General features: G+C 35.6%; 1 protein-coding gene across 4 annotated transcripts in view; it reads left to right on the forward strand.

Annotated features, from left to right (window-relative positions):
• Positions 1–25,607, forward strand: part of PSME4 (proteasome activator subunit 4) — a 93,861-nt gene that overhangs the window by 57,174 nt on the left and 11,080 nt on the right. For all 4 annotated transcript variants that reach the window (XM_087930605.1, XM_087930600.1, XM_087930615.1 and 1 more), the window contains 23 exons: positions 83–138; positions 226–324; positions 482–544; positions 659–754; positions 1,917–2,048; positions 3,392–3,601; positions 5,090–5,226; positions 5,528–5,581; positions 6,215–6,344; positions 7,141–7,222; positions 9,107–9,260; positions 9,579–9,648; positions 10,877–11,002; positions 11,898–12,050; positions 12,620–12,724; positions 13,148–13,239; positions 14,115–14,246; positions 14,424–14,632; positions 14,781–14,866; positions 15,996–16,124; positions 17,819–17,974; positions 24,191–24,353; positions 25,230–25,363. In XM_087930605.1, the coding sequence (XP_087786731.1) occupies positions 83–138; positions 226–324; positions 482–544; positions 659–754; positions 1,917–2,048; positions 3,392–3,601; positions 5,090–5,226; positions 5,528–5,581; positions 6,215–6,344; positions 7,141–7,222; positions 9,107–9,260; positions 9,579–9,648; positions 10,877–11,002; positions 11,898–12,050; positions 12,620–12,724; positions 13,148–13,239; positions 14,115–14,246; positions 14,424–14,632; positions 14,781–14,866; positions 15,996–16,124; positions 17,819–17,974; positions 24,191–24,353; positions 25,230–25,363 (2,768 nt within the window). The remainder of the gene's footprint in view (positions 1–82; positions 139–225; positions 325–481; positions 545–658; positions 755–1,916; positions 2,049–3,391; positions 3,602–5,089; positions 5,227–5,527; positions 5,582–6,214; positions 6,345–7,140; positions 7,223–9,106; positions 9,261–9,578; positions 9,649–10,876; positions 11,003–11,897; positions 12,051–12,619; positions 12,725–13,147; positions 13,240–14,114; positions 14,247–14,423; positions 14,633–14,780; positions 14,867–15,995; positions 16,125–17,818; positions 17,975–24,190; positions 24,354–25,229; positions 25,364–25,607) is intronic.

Below are 25,607 nucleotides of genomic sequence, written 5' to 3' on the forward strand. Positions count from 1 at the left end.
CCATCAATATGACAAGAGTGTTGTAACTATGAACAATTAATTTATATTGCTTTGTTTAATTATTTTTTCTTTACTGTAATAGACTTTGTACTTGACAACTCGGAGGATGATACTAAGTCTTTGTTCCTAATCATTAAGGTACAGTTGCCATTTCTAGTGTGATTTCTAAAACATTAACTTGGATGGATGGCTTTTTCTATATAAACTCAAATTTTTGTTCTACAGATCATTGGGGACCTCTTACATTTCCAAGGTTCACATAAGCATGAGTTTGATTCACGGTGGAAAAGTTTTAACTTGGTGAAGAAATCAATGGAGAATAGGGTTAGTATTTACTATAAATAATTTATTTACACAATTAAGACTTTAAGGAATCTAGGGGGAATTAATGTTCATAGTTAATGAAATTTAAAAAAAGAAATCACAGGTAGCACTGAATAAAATTTTTCCACATGTAAATAATTGATTTGCCTATTTGCAGCTTCAAGGCAAGAAACAGCATATTAGAGCACTGCTCATTGACAGAGTCATGTTACAGCATGAGGTAAATATATGGGTTTTTTTTAACCACTGTATGTGGGCTGCCTTTGAATCTGTAGTATCTACAACTTTCATTTATAAAATTTAAAAAAAATCTAATTTGTTCCTTTTTCTTTAGCTAAGAACACTCACTGTTGAAGGCTGTGAATATAAAAAAGTACATCAGGACTTGATCAGGGACCTTCTTCGTTTATCTACAAGTTCATATGGTCAGGTAAGACCTATGCCCCCCTTTCATTTTATACAAGCAGAATATTAATGGCAGGAATTTTGAAATAGCTTTTTGCAAGAAATGGAGAGCTATTCCATAGTTCATTTGAATTTCTGAGAACTTTTCTGTGTCAGATTTAATCTTTGGGATGTTATCCTGTACAGATAAACAACAACAGTTCTTTTAGTGACTGTTCAAAGTAACTTAACTGCAGTGATTCACTTAACAAAGGTAGCAAGATAAAGGTTGTAAAGTGAGGAAAAAATTCACTTAACAAAATTTCATTTAACAACAGAAATTTGGGGCTCAATTGTTTTAAGTTGAGGACTGCCTGTATATCTTTATTTTGAGACCTTGTTAACTTCCTGAATAGCATTTGGTTGTGCCATAGTGCCTCATGATATCCTGCCCATGTAATTACTTTGAGCTAATTGCAGCAGTTACTTCTAACTGCCACTCGGTGAGTGCCTAGAGGGGTTAACTGTAATAGCAACAGCCCTTAGACTTATATACTGCCCCATAGTGCTTTACAGCGCTCTCTGAGCTGTTTACAATGTCAGCACATTGCCCCCAACAATCTGGGTCCTCATTGTATTGACCTCCAAAGGATGGAAGGCTGAGTTCTCCTTGAGCCCTGCTAGAATCGAACTCTATACTATGGGCAGAGTTAGTCTGCAATACTGCATTCTAAACACTGCACCACTTATCTCTGAGGAGATAAGACTATACTGAATTGAATAGTTCAGAAAACTAGGTGGACCAATTAATGCAGCTGTAATCTGTACCAACAACACACATTTTTTAAAATTTATTTTGTACTCATCCATGGTGGGTTTCTACTCACTGAAGCAAGCCAATAAAATTCTTAAGGTCTGTCCAGATTATTTGTCTAAATTACAAAATTGCCTCAAAATTGAATTCCATGCAGAATGTATTCCTTCTAATACTAAGAATCAGTAAAAACAAACAAACAGATGCAGAACAAGATTTTTAATTTTTTAACTTATTTCACAAAAGTTGTTTCAATGCCTTACAACAGAATAATATATAGTACATAGGTGCTTTTTTAGATTGTAACACTGTTCAGAACCAATCACTATATAAAGTAAAGCTTATTTGTCCTTTGTTTAACTTTTGTACACATTGCTATGGTGTTTTTGCCTAGGTCAGGAACAAAGCTCAACAAGCATTCTTCACAGCCTTGGGGACTTACAACTTCTGTTGCAGAGACATCATTCCTTTGGTTTTGGAGTTTTTGAGGCCAGATGGGTACAGTGTCACCCAGCAACAATTTAAAGTGAGGAATTTATTAATTTTCTTTACAGCAGGTTCTGTCAGTGCCATTGATGGGGCAGATATAATCTCCAGCCATAGAGACTATTTTTGCCATCTTTTAGAGCTCCAGAATAAATTGGCTTCCCCTTCCAATGACATCTGCAGTTGTCTGTTTGGTGAGATGTTACCTCTGCTGATTCAGGACATGTTAACTTAAATAAGCTGATTAAAATGCAATTTTGAATGTTATATATTATGTAAATAACAGGATGATGATTATACGAAAAACAAATATTAAGATTAGTATATCTAAGACTTGTTTCCTTCTCAATTCTTCTGATGAGTTTTTAAAAAATATTTTTAAATTTTAATAGTACTTTTAGTACAGTTTTGGCAATCAGGTGATTTATTTTTATTGACATATTTGCAATTGAAACCCTGGACAGCTTTATGAAGCAAAATAAGCTTTTTTGGCTTTCAGTTATCATCATGTTATTTGCTAATGTGACTCATGTGGCATCCATCTTAACTCCTGGAATCTGGCAGACTAACAATATTTTAAACCATAATACTAGTACATAAACCAGAATACATATAATGACAATCATGGTGAAAAACCTCAATCTGCTGAAAATCAAACAAACTGATCCCTGTGCCTGAAACACATCATTATCTTCATAACAATCTGTGAGATCTTACAAGATTATTCTGATCTTTTAAAAACTGGCAATATGTGAGATTTTAGCAGTTAAAAAGAAACATACTGTTTGGGAGAGAGAAGTAGCAGACACTGTTGCTGGAGCTAATGAAAATTCTGGCACATACAAGTATTGACAATCCCTGTTCTAAAATACAATAAAATAGATCTGCTTTTGTTGTTAGATATTAGGTATTAAGTCAGTAGGATGACATGCTTGATTACTAAACAATGTAGTAACTTAGATTTTATATGTTTATTTTTTACTTTGGGTTGCGAATATTTTTGTTTATGATCAAATTGGGTTCCGACCAAAAAATCCACCCGATTTTTGAATTGGGTTACGATTCAAAAATCGGGTGGCAAATAAACCCAGCTGCGACAGATTCAACAGCATTTTTGCAACCTTTGTATATAGTATTGTTGGAAATGGTTTTCTGATGGGTTGATTTTAAGATGGTATGTGAAACCCTTAAGTTGCAGACATCAGGATGTAGTCAATCCTGAGTAGACTCTTATCAGTGGTTCTACTGTAGAAACATTGTAGAAATCACTTGATTTTATGTTTCACAAACTATTATTATAAACAAAGAGATAATAGGCTACTGCAATTGGAGAAGAATACCAACTGTATGTCAATAATTCTGTCTAAAATTTCTTTTCCATAGGGTGCCTTGTATTGCCTTCTTGGAAATCATAGTGGAGTATGTCTGGCAAATCTTCATGATTGGGACTGTATTGTCCAAACTTGGCCTGCAATTGTCTCTTCTGGACTTAGCAAAGCAATGTCTCTGGAAAAGCCTTCCATAGTTAGACTCTTTGATGACCTTGCAGAGAAAATCCATCGGCAGTATGAAACAATAGGACTGGATTTTACTGTAAGTGTGAAATAATTACTTCACTTGCAATTGTTTAGGAATGAAGCCTGGTTACTTAGGGACTATGTGTCTCCTGTTAGTATCTGTCCAGCCAGTTTGATTTGGTGGGTTTGGTGTGCTCTGGCATGGATAGATACGTTGCCTAAATTTTGATGGTAATCTAGATGGGGATCTAGACTAAGTCTATATGTCTTGTACAGAAAGTGGGGAAGTAGATGCCAGTCCCAGTGAGTTTGGAGTAATAGGAGGGTTATATTAGTTCTTACATGAACACTTGGCAATCTGATTATAAACTGGAATGCAAAAATTTCAGTATAATAAAGAAGTAGGATACAGTAATTTCTGCATACTTGGAAATAATACAAGTTTAAAACTATATGGTAGTATCAATAGCAGTTATCTTTCATCGAGCTTCATGGTGGCCTAGAGGTGGAACTTTTGCTTCACAATCAGGAGGCTGTGAGCTCTATCCTAGGTAGCGGCAGATGTTTCTGGGAGCAAAGAGAAAATATCTGCTGTGAGCTCTGTGTAGACATCAAGGGCATCTGGCCAGTGAAAGTTCAGTCTCACTGACTCCACCCTGATGTAAGGGATTACAAAGTTGTTAAAAGAAAAACAAAATAGCAGTTACCTTTCATAAATTATCTGCTCTGGCCTCATCCATCTTGCATCCTTTCTGAATTCCACAACCAAATATAGATGTGACAAGAAGTATTGATATCCCTCCAAAGTAGTTCTCAACTTATGACCGATCACTTAGCGACTGTTGGAAGTTGTGATGGACCCCCCTAAAGGTACTTATAACCTGGTTCCAAAGTTCCAACAGTGACTCCCACAGTCAATAATTTTGGACATTTTGCAACTGGCCATGGCTCATTATCATATGACCACAATTTATAATGTTTTTTCCAACGTTTACTTCTGGTTTTCAGCAAAGCCACCCATAGCAAACAATGGGTTTGCTTAATGACCACTCCAAAAAACCTCTACTCCAAATGTAATTGATAGGCTCCATTGTGGTCATAAGTTGTGGACTGCCTATACTTTTTTCCAAAGAATCCCAATTTGCTGTGAAGTAAGTTGAAACTGACACATGGAAATGGCATCCACAATTTTGTACTCTATAATTCATAGAGTAAGCATTTTGCTTTGCTTGTTTATATTTGCTTTTATTTTTGTAAATAATAGAACAAATGAAAATGGCACGGGCATAATTATAGGTAACCCTTAGCAGTTAAAATACATTAATTGGATTTTGGTGCTTTCTCAAACAGACATTTTGCTTCAGTTTTTTCATTCCGATCCACAATCAGTTGGCAAATTGGGATTGGGGAAATGGAAGTGTATTAATACTTTTGACTGCGTCTATGTTCTAGAATATTGAAAGTAAAAACAGTGAATACATCTTTGGGATACTGTTTTATATTGTTCCCTGGGAATAATCACTTGTTGTATCAGAATCTTTCTTATGTCTCCCTACTTCTCTAGGTCCCAGAGACATGTATTAAAGTTGCAGTTCTCATGCAGAAGTCAGTGGGTGAAAATGGTGAATGTACCAGCCTTAGTTCAGAAGAGATTGAGCTAGGAATTCAGCGACAGAAAGAAAGGAATGCTGAGTCCTCTCAGTAAGTGAATCTTTAACATTTTCATTTTTTATACCTGAAACCAAAGCCTATCAAGACTTTTTAAACTTTGAATCAGATTATTGCCTTTTGGTCTAATATGACTATTAAAATGCAACATGATTATAAACCTCTTCAAGCAAATGATGTTCATTTGAAGGACTCCATATATAGCATTTTTAGAGAAGTTTTTCCTGACTGCTGATTGCTTTAAAGAATTGCATTCTATATGCAGTGGCCCATGGATGATAACCTGTCTTTTGCTGAGATATGCTAATACATAAATGTTCTTTTTCATTTTCAGAAATTATGAAAATTTGATAAATATGCTTCTAGATTGTGTGAATCAAAGAAATCTGTGAGTATGAGTATATCTTTCTCAAAATGTGGTTCAGGTGTTTTTTTTATTTGGGCTGTGAGTTGGCAACCATTGAGAAATTGTTAGTCACCATTCAGCTTTGTAACTGCAAGAAGCTTTCCAGGGATGGGATGACATCATTGGAAAGGACAGAACCAATTTTGAAAGGCTTTGTGGAGAAAGAACTTATTAATAACAATAAAAGCAAAAAGCACTTTGGAAACAAACCATCTTTATCTTTAAAGCCTCAGCCATGCCCCCCAAAATAAGTTGTATTATACTGCTTATATTCTGTTTTGCAAAATGGCTGGATTTCTGCAGTATGGCTTTGTGCTGGAAGAGATGGCAGTGTTAAAGATGGTCAAGAAAATGATTTGGTTCCGAAACCCTTCTGTTTCTTATGATCACTTTTGAGAGCAAAAGTGAAACAAAAACCTTGATGCTGCAAACATGGTGCTGTTTTGTTGCTGAATGTTGGGTGTTTATGGCACCTTCTAGGCAGTGAGTTGCTCATCCCAGGATCATACGATATCCCATTCTCCACCCAGTTCAGTGAAAATTCAGTGAAAATTTAAGAGTTCTGCCTTCCAGATTTTATTTTGTATAATTGGGAATCCTTTTTCTTTCTTCCAGCCCTTGGAAGTTTGAGCACATTGGCATTGGTTTCCTGTCCCTACTTTTAAGGGATGACAGAGTGCTACCTGTAAGAGCCATAAAATTTTTTGTGGAATGTCTAAATCATGATGTCTTGGTGGTTCGCAAGGTAAAAGGCTAACTGGTTTAATTATAGTAAAACATGTTTGCGGATATTGATTCCATTATTCATTCCCTAGAGTGGATTCATATGTGCTTTCTTCACATGACAGAGTATTTGTTTTTCATCTTATGAATGGGTTTTTCAGTGTTTCCAGACTACCATTTTCTTTTTAAGTAGAGTTTGCTTGAGATGTGTAGATTTTTCTAGAGATGTGCAGGCTAGCAGAGTTGCCCAATTCACACAGGGAAAGTCTTCAGTGAAGTACTACACAAGCACAAAACCAACTGTTTGTCTACATAGTTTGCAATCTTTGATAGACATTAGCTTTCCAGTCTTAGGCAAGGGATTTGTTTATTATCAACTACTTAATCCAGAAACTTTCTATATATACAGTGAATAGGCTTTACCACCAAGTTAAAAACCCTTCCTTAAAAGGCTTTTAATCCATCTATTAATACTTAACACAACTTTTTAAAAACTTTTAATATATTGTTCCACATATTTAGAAATACTTTTAGGACCATAAAGATCTATTCTAAATGCTTATACATAAACACAGTAGAGATTAGAAAACCCAAATCTTTATGTTGTTCTAACCTAATTAAACCCTAAATGAAGTAAACAAAACCCTACCCAATTAATTTTATATGCTGACTATTTCAACACACACTTGAACCTTACACATAATGTTTTTATATGTAGGAGGAACGTTATGAGAAGAATGTGCCATCTTAACAGGATCTGTGTTTCTCCTTTCATTTGTTTTAAAATACAATGAGCTAACTCTCATTTGTCTGTGTAGATGGCAATCTCTGCTGTGGCTGGCATCCTTAAGCAGCTGAAAAGGCCCCACAAAAAGATGCTCATTTGTCCTTTCCAAATCAGTAAGTGCACTAAAGAAAAACAACTGTCTTTCAGTAATGACAATTTAAGTTAGTTAATATTAAGGGAAATATGAGCTAAGCATCTGTTAACTTGCAGTCTTTGTATCTGCCATCAATTTCTTCTGCCTAATGTTTCAACTATGTTATTTCGTTTTTAACTGACCACCATATCTACTGCAAATTTAGTTGATTTTCGTAGTTAATAACATTAAATTTTCCATTGGCATTAAAATATCGAAGTGCTGCATCTTGGAAATATTCTATTGATTGGGAAGAGAAATAGTGGAATTGTTTGTTTGTTTGCAGACATTTTATGGTTTATCTCTATGTGCCTATTGATGGCTGATTTGTCTGAATGCCAAGTTTCCAGGCACCTCACAGCATTTTGGGATTGGTGTTCATCTGCTACTGTGATGCTGTGCGGCTATAATAATATGTTGGTTGTTTCTAAGATGTTTTTGATGTATAATAATGTTATCTTTTTCCAAATTTATCCAATTCCAAATCAGAAACAGTCAGCAGATTTACATCCACATTGTGCCATCATAGCACACAAACCAGTCAACTCCTCCTTCAAGAAGAAAAAAGCAGATATAATCTGCAGCATATAATGTAAGGACTATAACAGCCACCATGTAGGACAGATTGGCAGAAATCTAGCACGGTGTCCAGTTAGTTACCAGTTAGAAGACGTGATGAGAACTACTTGCTTACAACACACAGATAGACTTAACTACAATTTCAACTGGGAAACTGAGCATCTTAGACCAAGCCAAATCCAAAAATTCTACAGAATTTCTGGGCAGTTGGCATTCAGACAGATCTCCCATAATAGAGATAAACTACATCTACATACAATTCAAAAAAGACAATAAAAAAAGTTAAAAAGGAAACAAAAAGACCAGTACACATTCTCTCCAGCAGCTAACACCCAGATAAATAGGGTTAGCATCAGACAAACAAGCAGAAAACAAAACCCTAATGAAGGAGCTACCAAGGAGAAAACCACATCCCCACTAACATTGGCAGGGCACTCTACTGTATATAAACAGGAAGCAAAACACACACTTATTTGCACTGATGATGTTACTTGGCCAATGAAACATCTGCAAGCAAGAAGCCAAGCTTTGAGAGCACCAAGGACTCCACAATTCCACCCTCAGCTCTCTTCTATTGGAGATATTAAATTAAATTTGCCAGCTGTAAGCTTGATTGTAAGTTAGTTATTGTGGTCCCCTGTTCCTCAAGTCTTATAAAGTCCTCAGTATTTATGTGTGAATCTTCAATTCAGATGTTTGTAAAAACTTGTTAAAGGGTTAATCCACTGGTTGTCAGTTAACTTACTTTCACGATCCTGCAGTCTGTTTTCTGAACTGATAACGTATTTTCATAATTTTAGTTGTAGAAAAAATGCTGCTGGAAATAAGAATTAAGAACTTTTTATGATTGAAATCATTCTTTGATTGTTATCCTGGAGTATAGAAATGGCTAATACAATTTTTCCTACTGATTACCTGCCAAATCTGAACTTCCCCAGTTTTCTAGGCGTTTATCTTATATCAAGGAGGGATGAACAATCTAGTTTAAAGCAACTAATTTGTAGAAAAATGACTACTTTAATGGGTGTTTTATTGTGGTACTTGTTTTAGTTTTAAGAATATTAGTTAACATATTTTAGTTCCTTGGGGACTGTACTAGTTATGTTGCTATTTGAAACAGATGCTTCATGGTGTCGGTTTTAAAAAAATATAATTATTCAGAATTGTGTGAATTAGTGACAGCTGGCAATAATTGTGGGCAGCAATATGTCCTGAGTGAAAATAGGAATATCAAGCATCTATTGATAAATTTAAAAAGAAAAGCATTTTTCTCTTTCACAAACAGGTGGATCCCCACAGCCTTCTAATATCCAGGCAGGTGACAGAGCTGATAACCAATGGCTGCATTATGACAGTGCTAATTTACCAAAGACTAAACAAAAGTGGGAGGCCTGCTGTTTTGTGGAAAAAACACATTGGGGATACTACACTTGGCCTCGGTAAGTATTGGCTTCTGTCCTTCTGCCCTCTTCTATAGTATGAAAGTCAGTAGAGTCACTTCATAGCTTCCATTCAAGTTGCCTTACTGATGCAAACCTTGTCCTGCTTATGCTTGATTTGCTAGAGCAGTCATTTATTTCTTCCACATATTAAATCCTTTTGACTTTCTATATTTGATAATATAAAGGTTAGAAAGATGTGAATCTGAATTTACACTTGCTAAATTGTGACTTTGAAACAGTGAACCAGGAAGTGGTATTTTTTATTTTGCCATTCAATATTGTTTGAAGTTCACTTTTTCCCCTTACAATTTCTAGAAATATGGAAATCTATGCTTCTGTAGAAGAGCAACCAAAACTTGGGAGGAGTAGAAAGGAACTTTCAGAGGTGATGTTATATTTTAAAAATGTGCTCACAATTTATCTTGGTCTGATATTTCACTTTCAGCATATTTTTCCCCTTCGTTTTATAGCAGTGATTAACCTTAGAATAACTTAAATTATTCAAAGTTATCTGAATTCCAGAATACTGAAATTCAAATGCATATAATAATATGTTAATAGAATCAATTATGTGTTTGGATCATACAGCCCTAGTGCTTATATCAAAATACAGTATGAAGAAATTTTTACGTGAGTCATCATAGATTTATCTCCTGACTCTTTACACCTTTCTGTCTCATATATAGTGATATTTTCTGTTTGCCTGGAATCTGTTCACACAATGAACAGGCAGTTAAAAAGTAACAGTGTTTGGAGAAATCATGTGGTTTTGCATACATGTGTCAGGAGTCTATATTAGAAAAATGAAATTAGTTTGGATTTTTTTAAAAGAGAGAGTTAAATATATTCAGCACTGGCATGATACTAAACCATTTGTCCATTTACCATAACAGTGATTTCTTTGAAATAGGTGATTTTCAATTACCTGAATTCCGGATATTGTTCTTGTTACCATTTATATATGGAAGCTTTTGACTGGATTCTTTCCTTTAATTTATCATGTCACACTGATTCTGCAGCACATTGATAAGTCCCTTCTCAGGTCACAAATTCTTTGAATTGGAAGTAGGAAGAAGAGATATAAAAGTATTCATTCAATTTTAGTTTTCTATAGAAAGCAAGAACCTATTCACAATTGCAAAACTTTATGTCTCACTTATTTTGGCCATGTCATGTGGGGGAAGTCACTGGAGAAAGCAATTATATTTGGAAGAGTTAGTGATAAAAGGAAACCAGCTTTCCAAAGAACACAGTGATTGGTCATCATCAAAGCTGACACCAGCAGAGCATAGGAAAAATTCAAGTAGTTCAAGATCAGAAGATGGGGAGAGACCTGCTCCATAGAATCCCGCAGGAGCCTGAAAGGATTACGTCATCATCACCACCACCACCACCATCATAGAAAATTATAGCATGAGGAGTTCTAAGGCTGACAATTAAAGAACAGTTTGTTCTTGCAAGAATGTATCAGTTATACATTTTTCAGGTTTTCTGATCTAAAGATTAAAGTATCTAATTAGGGGGAACCATATGTACAGTATTTTCCCAATATACTGTACATATGGTAAGCAATTTTTAGTTCTGTTTAAATTATTTTTTATTTTATTTTACAGGCGGAGCAAGTCATTTATGATCACTTTTCTGATCCTAATTTTGTTGAGCAGTTAATCAAGTTTCTTTCTTTAGAAGACAGAAAAGGAAAAGATAAATTTAATCCACGAAGGTTTTGCCTCTTTAAGGTAAATGATTATCTAATATTTTGCTTCTTTTCTAGGAAATATGTCGAGCCATGTGTTAAAGCTGTTTAAGAAAAAAAATCCATGCAGTTAAGCCTTTGTGATTCTTCTATCACATATATCGCTCTGATTCTGGGGTTTATCAAAATTTCATCTATCATAATTTATGGAAAAATTCTGCCTCAAGTGCCCTTCTTTACACACTGTTCTTTCTGGCTTGTATACAGCCAGAGTTTTCCATTCTGTCAAGATTGGAGAAATTTAGTTTAATGGTAAATAAGACAAGATAATAAGAAAGTCTAATGAACTGCCACACTATTGAAACCAATCCATAATATTCAGCGTATTGCCTTCTGTAAGACTTTCATAACAAGAGAGCCATTTGAAATGGTTGTATAACCACCTTCTCACACGTAACATGCAGGCACACTCATTTGTCCATTTACACTACACTCCATTTAGCTTGTGTTAAGGCAGTGAGGTTTTCTGATACAATTTTATTGCTTTATAATTTTCCTCACAGCTTAATAATCAAATTTTCAGATTTATGTGGAATTGTGGAAATGTGGTTTTCAGATTATAATTTAGGGACAATGGCAAAATGTACTACTTTTTTCTAAAGCTCTTCAGTGCTTTTCTCTTAATAATGGCTTGTATATAATTTAATTTTGAAAATGGTAGCTCAATTAGCGTTTATAGTAAATTGCATTAAAAAGGCATTAAATACACACAGAACACTTGTGGCTTGGAAAAATTCCTTCCCCTCTAGATATTGTTGATATTCAACATTTTAAAACATATTTATCATTTTGGAATGATTAAATTAGGTTTATTCCTTTTTATAAATGTAGTAAGAAGCATTAAGGATTAAAGTCAAATTTGTGTGTTATTTCCCTAGGGTCTGTTTAGAAATTTTGACGATACCTTCTTACCTGTATTGAAACCACACTTAGAACGTCTTGCTGAAGATTCCCATGAAAGTCCTCAACGCTGTGTGGCTGAAATTATAGCTGGTTTGATAAGAGGGTCTAAACATTGGACATTTGAAAAGGTAGAGCACATTTCTATGAATTTTGCAAATATATTTGATTCAGATCTCATATACACCAGAATTATGCTGAATTACTGAAGAAAAGTATAATGTTTTCGTTTGCCTGATATAGGTGGTTTTCGTGTATATAGATTGGTCTGAGGGATTTTATTACATAAATACTTGAATGTTTTATATACCAGCGGCTATAGAAATTAAACAAACAAACCAATCAAAGGTCACTCACTCTCTCAAACCCAGGAAGCAAGCAATGGCAATGGCATTTCCAAGAAAATTGCAGGGACTTCTCCAGGATTAAAGATTGATTTGAAGGCACTCACACATATAAATAATTAGTTTGAAATTAGGAATGTTTAAATATGGAACAGATATTTCCCTCTTGCTTTCTGAACTACAGTATTAACACAGCCTATGCTTTCAATATGTGGTGTTTTTTGGTTCCTCGAAAACTAAGTTGCATGAATTCTGACAGAAATCAACTTTTCCTATATGTGTTCCATTCTAATAAAAACAAAATTGTTTGGAATTACAGGTGCCATGTATTAATACATTATTTTTCTCATGTGTAGGTAGAGAATCTCTGGAAAGTTCTCTGTCCACTTCTTAGGACAGCTTTATCCAATATTACAGTAGAAACTTACAATGACTGGGGGACATGCATAGCAACTTCATGTGTAAGTCTTCTACATTATTTTTCACTCTGCCATGTTATGAAAGCATTCTCCATTCTTCTAATACTGGCTTCGTCCGTGAATATGGGGAAAATAGCCTATACTGAAAATAAATTATAGCTTTTGACTATTCTAATTTTAGTTTTTATCTAGAAAGAGGAATGGAAATACTTTTATGATGACTTGTTACATTGATTATATATATGTATGTTCAGAATTGTAGTACTGTAGAGGTTTTATTTGGAAGAATCTTTTGTTGGATTTCTTGGTGGAATTTATTGAAAAAGCATAGTTATGTTATAAAATGCATTTTGAAATACAGTATCAATATTGGATGCTGAATTGTCTCTTAGCAAGTTACATTAGGATATATATTTTCAGGAAATGATTTTGCCCCCTTTTCCTTTAAAAAAAATATAAATATAGGAGAGCAGAGATCCCAGGAAATTGCACTGGTTGTTTGAATTGTTATTGGAGTCTCCACTGAATGGTGAAGGAGGATCATTTGTTGATGCATGGTAAGGAAAAAAAATCTCATTTATTAAAGCATGGATGAAAATAGAACATTTATTTATGCTTGTTTTGCTTTTAACCATATGATAATCATCAGAATAGCATTTGAGTAGCCATGCGTACAGTTAAAACAATTAGTCAGTGAAACAACTTGCCTCCAGAAGTTGTGAATTCTCCAACAATGGAAATTTTTTAGAAGAGACTAGACAATCATTTGTCTGAAATGGTATAGACCAGGGTTTCCTTCCTGAGTTGGCCTCCAAGGTCCTTTCCTATCTGTTATTTCTGTTATTCTGTTATAAGTGATTATAGCATGCTATTTAGATGGAAAATACGCTTAAATCTTACTGATTTGCTTAGCAACATTTTAAGCAAAAATTGTGGGCATCCACTGGTCCTGATGTAATTATATTTGTATCCCTTGGTCACCATCTGAGTATAGTTGAAAAAAATCAGCAAGATTTTTCAGAAAACTAGGTTAGATAGTTAAGCTTTTACAGTTACTGTTCTATTGGGAGGTAGAGATTTCTTCTCTTAAGTGTACAGTACAGTGACATAGTTCTCCTATGTATTTACACTTATATGTACATGCAAAAAAATATAATGCTGTGTACATAATAAATAGTAACACAGGTTAGAGCCCAAAATTGAATAGTTCATTTGTTTGATGTAAGTTTTGATATGATTAACTTTTTAAAAACACATGGCATAGTTGCTAATTAGCCCACTCTTTTTCCCTAGCTAAACATAGAATGACTGTCTTTTATGAACAAGAGCAGGGTAAGGCATTTGGATTTTGCCTTATCTTTGCAGAAGATGGAAGTCCACTTCTGTAAAGTTACCATCCCTTCACTAACTTTTTCTTCTTTTTACCGTCTAGTCGTCTGTATGTTTTGCAAGGGGGTCTTGCACAACAAGAATGGCGAGTGCCAGAATTGCTGCACAGATTGCTGAAATACCTAGAGCCTAAGCTCACCCAAGTTTATAAAAATGTCAGAGAGAGGATTGGAAGGTTAGTATTAAGGCTAAACTACGTCATATGTTTTTCAGCCTTTAGATATCTCATAAAATTGTCACTTTGTTTATATGTACTCCAGAAATAAGAACAAGGAAAAGTGGTTTGATTAGTTTGAATTGAGTCTTTAAGGCATGAAACTAAATTAAAAGTACGTTCTTGTGTTTTATGCAGTGTTTTGACATACATCTTCATGATAGATATTTCTTTACCAAATACTGCACTAACAAAGTCTCCCCGTGTCCATGACTTCACTTCTCGAATACTTGAAAAACTTAAACCTCTTATGGAAGTGGATGAAGAAATTCAGAATCACGTTTTGGAAGAAAATGGAATTGGAGATGAAGATGAACGAACTCAGGGCATTAAACTACTGAAAACTAGTAGGTGCTTGTGTTAAACGTGTGAGAACCTAATTCAATGTTCACTTGTAGTGAAATGCCATTTAAAGGAAAAACTTGTTCAGAAGAGATGAAGTTGTGTTTTGTTCTTTGTCTTTGAATTGAGAAGTGTCTTTCTTTTACTTGGCAGTTCTAAAGTGGTTGATGGCAAGTGCAGGGAGAGCTTTTTCTACAGCTGTTACAGAACAGCTTCAGCTTTTGCCATTGTTCTTCAAGGTAAGTAGTTTGATATACAGCTTGATCTGTTTAGATGACAAGACTATTTCCCAGTAACACTTAACGTTTTAATAATGTGTGAATGAAGCTTCATTTGAACAAATAGCATGTACGGAAATATAGACAACCCGTTATATAAATTACATTAAATGTTTGAATCAATTGCCATTTCTTCTAAACATTTCCTTATTTGATGCATAATCTTTGAAAATACTGCAGGGAAATCTTTTAAAGATTGCCACTTGCAGACTTCCAGCTGTTAATCCTGCTCACATCTTGTTTTAGTTTCAGGGCTGTGCAGAAAGGTTGCTTACTATGGAATTTTCAAAATGTCCCAGACATAAAAAACATACTATTTGAGAATGCATGTCTGAAATAAGTTTTGTTCATACCTATTATTATTATTATCTGTGCTTTTTAAATCTCTTTTTCCAGATTTTGATTAGATATTTTCATATTGACAGATACCTGTGGGGAATTAACTATTTAGAGTCACTATAGTTAAAAACCTTTTAGCTATATTTTAATGACATAATAGTTTGAATTGCTTTCTGCATATTGCAGAAATGTTTTATATTTTAATCCATACCAGTACAGTTTGTCCTTGACAGTTCATTTAGTGAACATTCAAAATTACAACGGCACTGAAAAAGGTGACTTATGACTGTTTTTCACACTTAACAACCATTGCAGCATCCCCTATGATCACATGATTACAATTCAGATGCTTGGCAACCAATTCATATTTATGATAATTGTTGAGATCAACTTTTGTGACCTTCTGACAAGCATAGTCAATGGGGAAGCCAGATTCAATTAATAAACCTGTTTTTAACTTAACAACTGCAATGATTCACTTAACAACTGTATCAAGAAAAGTCATAAAATGGGGCAAAAATCATTTAATCAACCATCTTGCTTAGCAACAGAAATTTTGGGTTGAATTGTGATTGTAAATTGAAGTCTATCTGTATAGCATTTTAGGAGTTTTAGCTTCTGTATTAATTATATTAGTTTTCTTAGAGATATTAAATTGTTGTTTTCCAACGTGCCTTGCATTTATTTAGTTTTAAGGATCAAAACTTCACTAGTTGTCTTCACTGACTTTGCATTTGCTTTGTATTCACAGATTGCACCTGTAGAAAATGATCATAGCTATGATGAATTGAAGAGAGATGCTAAAATGTGCTTATCATTAATGTCTCAGGGATTGCTGTATCCACAACAAGTGCCTTTGGTACTTCAGGTGCTAAAACAAGTATGTGATGCTTTTTAAATTGATATTTTTAAACAGCATACTTACATATATTTAATCTTGTGTTAGTAGTTTTTTTATATCTGTGCTGAAAAACGTAGGAAATATATTTGATCTGAATACACAAGAGACTGCAAAAGTGGAGGTTTTTATTGATTATCATATTTGAATTATAATAGAATATTGTTCAGGAAAATGATCTATGGCATATCCTCTGGGTTTTAGTGTATTTCAGCTAGCTAGAGGTCATCTGTAGCCCAATTCACCTTGTCTGACTTCATAAAATCCCTGTGATAATGAGATTGTAACTCAGTGAATAGTTTGTGACATATTTTATTATAATAATAATATAATATTATTATAATTCCTTGTGTCTCCAATGATACTTGGCCAATAAAGAATTCTATCATATTCACAGGAGTAATCCAATGTAAAATTATTAACTTTTTCTGACAGGAATAAAAAAATACACTTAGTTAAATTAAAATAAAGAACAAACATGTCCCTACTGAACTGTCAAATCTATTTGGGGAAAAAGGTTGACCTTAGCAACAGGAAATAGGTCACTTTAAACAAACCTATAGACAATAATCATGATTTGATATTCAGATTGCCATGATGTAATCCCCCAAAATGGTTTCTTTGTTCAGTTGGATTTGCTCTTCAACAACACTTCAGGCATCTCTTGCATTTCATGTCCCTGAACTTCAGAAGACCAAGAATCCAGAATCAATACACAGTGAGGAGCAATCCAGTCTAACTTATCCATTCCATTTCTTGTCCATTCTAGGACATGGCTAAAGCATCATTTGATCCCATCCAATCAGATCCTCAGGAAAAACCCCAGGGACCTCAGAGTCCCCTAGTTTTGGGGAACAGATCAACCTAATGAGTCTATTTTTAAGGGATACAGATAGTCCTTGCTTACTAATTGCTCTTTCAGCAACCATTTGAAGTTATGACAGTACTGAAAAAGGAGATTTAAGACCCTATAATCATGTGATCATAATTCTGATGCATGGCAATTGTAATGGATTTATGACAGTCATGGTTTTCCACGGTCACATGATCGCCATTTGCAGTCAGCGGGGAAGCTGACAAAGCCACACAGTCACCTGATGTTATACTTGATGACCATGGGCGATTCACTTAATGACTGCAGCCAAAATTGACATTATAAGACATTGTGGTAGTGATATATCACTTTATGATTGCATTAGCAGTGCTTAGTAGTGAAGTTGCCAATTCCAATGCAGCTTGTAAGGGTGGATTACCTGTATAAGCATTTTTTCTTTAACAAGTTTCACCTGGCCAAAGGAGGAGAAAAATGTGTTGAAAGACAGGAAAGTAAATTGTAATGTATATGTTTGTGGATGGGTGGGAATTGTACTACTTACACCATAACAGGTTCAGGACTGACATTATAGAGCAGAGATGTGCAACTGTTTCCATGTTGAAGGTTACACTTAGCCTTTGAGAGGGAAGGGAAAACAAGTAAATGAGAGAGATTAGCAGCAATCTGCGAGATGAAATTTCAAGCATATTAATTAAAAAATGTTGAAAAATCATCAACTATTACAGATGAATTCTGGAAAGTTTTCTGCATGGTCAACAGTTTGATTTAGACTTTATTGTACTTTATTTTTCTAATTTCTATGGTTCTATTATTTTGGCCTCTTCTTTTTATCTTTTTATAGATTGCAAAGAGTAATTCCTGGCATGCTAGATATACTGTGCTAACCTACCTCCAGACTATGGTATTTTATAATCTTTTTATCTTCTTAAACAATGAAGAAGCTGTGAACAACATCAGATGGCTGGTTATAAAATTATTAGAAGATGAACAGCTTGAGGTAAACACATTCTTATGCTTCTTTTTTATTTTGACAATTTGTGAAAAACTTACTTGTGGAATAAATGTGGAACCATAGGCCTGGACATGATACGTGTACTTGGTGAGCAAATTAAATACATGGCAATTTGCTATGATATTCCAATGTTTTCTCAATATTGATCTTCCTAAATGATAGTTCATCACAATTTTAACTAGTAACTTCTCCATTGCTCAGTAAAGGTTTTCCAGTACTGGCTATACATTTATTCCTTAATGATCCATTAGATTTTAGATTTAATTTTTTGGTGAGTACTAAGTCTTAAAAGAAATACGTTTAACTGTAACCTAGTGGGAATTAAAAACAGCGTGCTAAAGATGCTTTATACCTTTATGGTATGCTTTGCTTTGCACTAATACCAAATACTACTTAATTATTACATAGATGAAATACCCTTGCTTATCACATTCCACCTGCTGATACCAGATAATAAAATGTTGTATGAAATAGGTATTGGAGATGTAACAATTTTCTCAATGCAGTCCCTTTAGAAGGGATGCAGTCAAAATTCATGAGGATGCTACTTCTTTGTATCCAGATGTGTAGAAGATTCCTTTTAAAGATGAGAAGCGGAAGTGATCTCATTAGAGACCTGAATCTGATTTTGCCATCCTAAAATATGGTTTATACTTCAAGCCAGCCTTCAGCTGCCTTGAACTTGCAAGATAAATATTATTCCTTTGTCTAATTGAAGATTGTGGATTTTCCACTTAATATTTAGTCTCAACTAGCAATGAGAAAGCTTTGTTGGAAATAAAATTAAAATTAGTGCCACACTAGTGCAAGATCTTCTGTGCACTTGTCGATGATAAGAAATTTATTCAATAATTCAGGTCCTTTCGTCCTGCCTGCTATTCAAACCGATGTAAAAGTTTTATTTTTCCACATCTTTTTATCTTGTTTTACAATCGTGCTTAATTTTGTCACTAACTGTAATAGCACTACTGCTACTGACAAAGTAGTATCAATGTAGGGCCATATCATACTTTATGGATGTCAGATCTTTGGAAAAAACCAAATGTATAAGTAACATCAAAATTTGAAACATTTGGTTCTTATTCCAGTGTGAATGTAGATAATGAGGCAGGCTCCTGAAGCTATCATTTAAAACACTCATAAACTCATATAGAGCAATTTATTCTCTTTTATATTTAGAAGTGGTTCTCACTTAACAACCATTTGTTCATCAACAGTTCAAAGTTATGGCAGTGCTGAATGAATGAATGAAGTTATGACCATTGTAATGCTTTCAGTGTAATCAAAATTCAACTGTTTGGCAGCTTACCTGTACTTACAACCACAGGGGTACTTCTGCACCCCCACCTATCACTTATCCATAACATTCCCATTTTGACTGCCATGCAGTCCTCTGCCAACCCTACTGACCCCCATCTCAGGTTTACCCTATTTCCTTCCTCCTCCTGCTGATCTAGGATTTATGTGCTGGTTGAGGGTACAGTTCTGGGATATGCCTCAGCAGAATGTATCTATTGAAGGAAGCTTGCTGGGCTCAGCTGGCAAGGAGGCAGCAGGATGGAACAGGTGGTGGAGGCAGGGTGGCATTGCAGAGGAAAGTGCCTTGTCTTCTGCTACCAGCATGAGGAGTGATGGCTCTTTAGGAGTGCGTCCAATGTGAGATGCAAAGCCATGCTTTAAAGGGCTTGTGGGCTATTCTCCTTGCCCTAGTGATGGAACACAAGGCTCTTCCTCTGACTCTTTCCTGCTACTGACTCCCTGGTCAGGCCCAGCAAGCCCCACTCAGCAGACAAGAGTTCACCATGTTGCCGTATTGCCACATGCCTCCTGAGACTGTACCCCTGCCAGTACCTGGACCTTAGGCCAGCAGCAGGAAGAAGACGATTGTCAGCTGCGGGCACTAGTGGCAGAGTACATACAAGGCAGACAAATTGGCAGAAACGTAGTAGAGAAGTTGGGGGAGTTGAAGCAGAAGTGAGTCAGTCAAAACCCAAGAAACGTGAGATCTTTGCCTAATGACAGCATGATCCTGGCCTAATCACTATAACTGGGACTACCGGAACCACCATTACTAAGTAGTGTAGGCATATAATGTTTCACCTAACAATGTTGCACCTTCACTTAGCACTGGAAATTCTGGTTGAAATTAGGGTTATTAAGCAAGGACTGCCTGTGTTCATTCCATTAAACGTGTAGTGAAAAATTTGACAGTGTAATTTGCCCATTAGGGGCATGGTAAATTCTTGAAGCAATTGTAAAATTGTCAAAATGCTTGCTTTTGTGTAACATCTTAATAATTATATTGCCATAGAAACCCCTGTATTGCAGAGGTTGTAATTTGTTTTTCTTTACTTTTAGGCAAGATCTAATAGGATGATGATTCACTACCCGTGTATTGTGTCTTTGTTATTTTGTATATAAATTAGAGGTTTTTGTTGCAATTGTAGGGTGTAAATCCTTCCTAGGCTGATCTTTGCCATTTACCCATCCATTTAATTGGGCTTTTTTTACATTTTGAAGTTAAAGCTATTCATTTAGAATAGTTCTTGGAAGCCATTTTTTCAGTCACTTTCTCAGATCTTTGGATTTTGGATGACTGAGAAATAATGTAAATGCATACTTACATTTGAGAGCAAAAAAGACTCTTAAAGAGATGTATTGATATTTAAATTTCATAAACATTAAACTTTACTTGACATGTTGTCATCTAATCTCAGTAATCTTCCTTACTCCAAGTGTAAAGATGACTTTTAAAAAAAGCAAGTTACCCTAGGGAAAACTAGGTAGTACTCTCTAAATTGAAGCTGCTGCTCTCTTGCTCTGTTATGTGGATCTTAGAACCATACTACATTTGTAAATGCTGTAATAAAGCATCTTCTACGTTATATTTCCTTTTTATATGTAGTTTGTAGAATTGCATCAAGATGGCAGCTTACCCCTGGACCTGGATCCTTTGTGTAAGCATGAATGTGTTCGGGTAGTCCTCGACATAGGACCACAATTGGGACCAAGATTGTCATCATAAGTTGATGCTGTTGCAAAAGCAAGGCCATGAGACTTAAAATGACAAACCAACACTCCCTTTTGTGGTTGTTAATTAAGAATTGCAAGTCATTAAGCACGTATCTACCCTACCCCAATCTAAGCCATTCCAGACTTAGTCTTTCCCAGCCTTGACCTTCAGTAAGGTAAGGGACTGTCTCCAACTCCCTCATCTGCCTATCTCTGCCCTTTGATTGCCTTGCATCCTGGCTTGCAAGGTACCAAACAGTCCCAGAACCATGTGGCTCTGGGGTTGCTTACCATATCCATGAAAGTTCGAGTCATCCTAGCCCAGTTCTAGCTGCAGTTGCCATTACTACTCTGCATTCTTAGATCCCTCCTGCCTGGTGCTCCATCACCCCACTTCACCTTTGCTGGGTTTTTTTTGCTCCCTCTGCTAATAAGGTCTATCCAGCCTGGGCTGAGTTTCAGTTGCGATAAAAGAAAGGTGAAAGTAGTTCCTGAACGACAGAATGCCTTTTTGCAAAAAAGCTTCTGGAGTGCAGAACCCTGAAGTGCTCCTTTGGGCATGAGTGCCCTGCCCACACACTATTCAATCAGTCTCTGTTGAGCCTGCCTATCGCTGCCCTGATTCTTTGTCTTCAGTTGTCAAAAAGAGAAACAAACAGCCTTAACCATTTTAAAGCAAATTTTGTTTTGTGCACCTTCCATCCTATCTGCATTGGTCTGGAAAAGATTACTTCAGAGCACTTTAGTCCAGGGGTCACCGATCTTTTCGACCCCAGGGATCACTAAATTCATAATTTTAAATTCTATGGACCACTAATATGATTTAAAAAAAAAGATAAATAGTATTTAGTGCAATATAAACAGTGCAAATAATTTTTCTGCGGACCACCAAAATTTTCTCATGTACCACCAGTTAGTGACTATTGCTTTAGTTTTCAATCAGCTGAGCTAACATTGGCATCTATTCATTTTGTTCTATCCTCATGCCAAACTTTGTACTTTCCCATGCTTTGAACATTCTCCAGCTTGCCACTTTATCCAACTATAAGGTTTTTTCCAGACATCAAGAAAGCAGCACAACCACAGGCAAGAGAAGCATGTTGGAGATTAACTCTTGCCCTGCCAAAATCCACCTGGTCTACCATTTGTTTGCAAGGACAGTTTCATTTCTAGTGTCCTCCTCTTCCCATTTGTTTTCTAATCTCAATCTGGGGCTAATCTTTATGAGTATGGAAAAGAGGAGGTTTTGACACAGTGCACTCCAGGAACTTTTTGCAAATGGCTGTTTCACTGTGCTGCTGCTCAGAGATTGGTTTTGGCTTCCCACAGCATACCATATCAACAGTGAGAGCAAGAAAAATGGTGAAAGTGAGCTGGGGTGGCAGAATGTAGGTTGATTGAGGTCTAGGAATACAGGGTGGCAGGAGCAGTTGCACTAAGCTGGAACGCTATGGTTTCCCAGGGCATTGCAAGCAGTCCCAGAGTTGTGTGATGGTCTGCTTCCCATCCCACAAGTGCAGGACCTCCAAAGGACAGAGATGGTTGGGAGATAGGTGGTATTGGGGAATTGGAGCACCTGCGCGATTGTAAGTACAGGTTGGCTGCCAAGTGTCCCAAATTTTGTTCACATAATTGTGAACAAAACTGCAACAGTCCTAAATTCAGGTATAGGTTGCAAGTCTATTTTTTTCAGCACCGTGGTAAGTTTGAATGGTCACTGAATGTATGGTCATAAGTAGAGGAATATCTGTTTGGAGAAATACATTCCAAATAGTATTTATTAAATTATTTATTTATTTATATAATTTATATGGCTACCCATTTTACTGAAGTGACTCTTGAGTGGTAAACAGAAATTAAAACCTCCAATATTTAAAAACAAAAACCTACACTGATAATGTTATCTACTTTGCGTAATAAAAAGTCTAGGAGAAAACAACCAAGCTCAGAGAGCACCAACAACCCCTCATTTCAACCCTCATTACAAATAGGCCAGCTATTGTCCCTGAAAAGGGGAAAAAATAGAGAAAATGTAATACTATCAGAAGACATTCAAGCAATTGACCTTGAGTTATAAAGAGATTTGCAAAAACAGACTCTAATCTACATTATCTGTTTTCTCAAAGAACTTTTATGTGGCTTCTTCAGCATTTCAGTATCCTAGTGCCAGTGAACTCTAGGAGAGTTCTTGAGATAAGAATTTTAAGTGTACTTTAGTTTATCGAGATATTGTAAATTATCCCATTGCTTAAGAATATATTAAAAGTTTAGAAACACAGACAGTTGGTCAATCTTTGAGTACATGATAAATTCCATAGAAGCAAAATTAAAAACCCTATAATGAATTACCAGAAATTAACTGGCTCCTGGAATCCATTTCTTATATGAATATTGTAATGTTAAGTAGTTACAAAGCTTCTGAAATGAAGAAGATTGTACAGCTTATTAACATATTTCTGTGCAGCTAAAAGTTGATTTGCTAATGACTTCCAGGATTGGAATGTTTGAGAATGGAATAAACACAGACTTATTATTTACTTTATTTTCTATAATGATTATGTGTTCTGTAATGCCATTTTAACGCCATAATAATAATCATAGTCACTGGGAACAAAAGCCAGCACGCAACAAACTTTCTGTGTTCATAAGCTACTATGAAATTGTTCAAAAGATATCACAGTGCTATAAATACTCAGATGTAGGGTAGACTAAACACCACTGTCTGTTCATTCTTTTGAGCACATGGTGTTCAACAGGCCATGCCATAACTTTGCCCCGTGTGTCTGCTCTTCCAACCTTATTATTATATATTTAACAAAATAACATTTTTATTCAGTGGAATTTAACTAAAACTCTCCTTGTGATCCTGAGGCTACTGTCTCATGAAGAGAAAATTTAGCAAAGTCTTACTGCTTAGTACAGTGAACACTGACTTTGCAAAAGGCTTGTACACAAAGATTACATGTGACAATGCCAGGGTACAATACTCTCACTCTCTTTCTCACATTTAGAAGAGTGTTTTTCAGTTTCAACAACTTTAAGATTTGCTAAACTTCAACTTCTAGAATTCCTCAGCAACCCAGCTGTTTGGAGAATTCTTGGAATTGAAGCCCACCCCTCTTAATGTTGTTATATAGAGCAAAGAGGGCTGCCCTTATTGTTATTACTGATGCTATTATTTGATCCTAGGTGAGAGAGATGGCTGCTACCACTTTGGGTGGTTTGCTTCAGTGCCACTTCCTGGAGATTGATAACCCTATGCAGACTCATTTTGAGCAGCTCTGTAAAATGAGACTTCCAAAGAGAAGGAAACGAGACCTCAGTACTGTAGTGGATACCATTCCCCCTGCAGGTAAGGAGGAAGTTCCTTTAGGAAGGTATAAATCATGCTGAATGTATTGGTCGTGTGTGTGTGTGTGTGTGTGTGTGTGTGTCTTACCTCAGCTTTCTGTTTCTGATTACTTACTTTCCACTTTTCTGTGCATAACATTTGAAAAGTATCTGTTCTTCCAAAAGAAAGTCAGCCAGTTATTTCTGACATACAATGCAGTCTAGTTCACAGGAAAGGGTGCATTAGAGATTTTCATTGGGAAGAACACGGAGAAATCTGAAGCTCCCTAAATAATGGAAACTCAGAATGACAGTTGACATGACTGAGCTACATTGAATTTGGGTCAAACCACAAAAGAAGAGTGGATTCTGCAAGGAAACTAAATCATGTGGCAGAAATAACACATTGCAGGCAATGCAGCACATCTGCATTGGATTAGATTGTAATAATTTTAAATGCACAATTTAACCTATGCTTTAGAAATTACAGGTAGTCCTCTATTTACAACCATTCATTTAAACATGGTTTGAAGTGGTGGTGGCCTTAGAAAAGTGACTAACGGCTTCCCTCAAAGTAATGACCCTTGTACCACTCCTGTAATCACATGATTACATTAGGTAATTTGCAAGCAGCTTGCATTTATAAAAGTTGCAACCTCTTGCAGTCATATAATTATGATTTGCGACCTCTTTTTTGCATCCCTCTATAGTCCCAAAAATCTGCTCAGTGAAATTTAAAGAAAACAATGTAAATGTGTATGCGTGACAGTGATTTAAAGGGCTTCAGAAAAAAGAGGTAGAAAATCCACTCCCTTTTCTAAGAGCTTGTCTCTTATTTGTGTCAATTGAAGACTCCTGTGCTGCCCCATGGAAGAATTACCAACTTTTTTTCTTTCAGATTTAGTTAAACGTCATGCTGGCGTGCTTGGACTTAGTGCATGTATTTTGTCCAGCCCATATGATGTGCCCACGTGGATGCCTCAACTTTTGATGGATCTTAGTGCGCATCTGAATGATCCTCAGCCTATTGAGGTATGATTCATTTGATCAGTGTTGGACTTCTTATGCTGAAGCTTAGCCTCTTTTTTTGAGCAGAAGTTGTTTGTCTACTGCTTAGAAAATTTCTGTTATAGGTACTGGCTATTTTGTTTTGTTTTAACCAAATGTTAGTAATAAAGGTCAAAACAGAAATTATTCAATGGTACCTTTTTAAGTGGCTTTTTTGCTTTTTAGCTAGTTAAGAAACATAACCATTTACAGGGCCAGTTTGGTTTGA

Source organism: Pseudonaja textilis, chromosome 1, assembly GCF_049901715.1.
Source record: "Pseudonaja textilis isolate UNSWEBS1 chromosome 1, rPseTex1.2, whole genome shotgun sequence".
NCBI classification, from domain to species: Eukaryota; Metazoa; Chordata; class Lepidosauria; order Squamata; family Elapidae; genus Pseudonaja; species Pseudonaja textilis.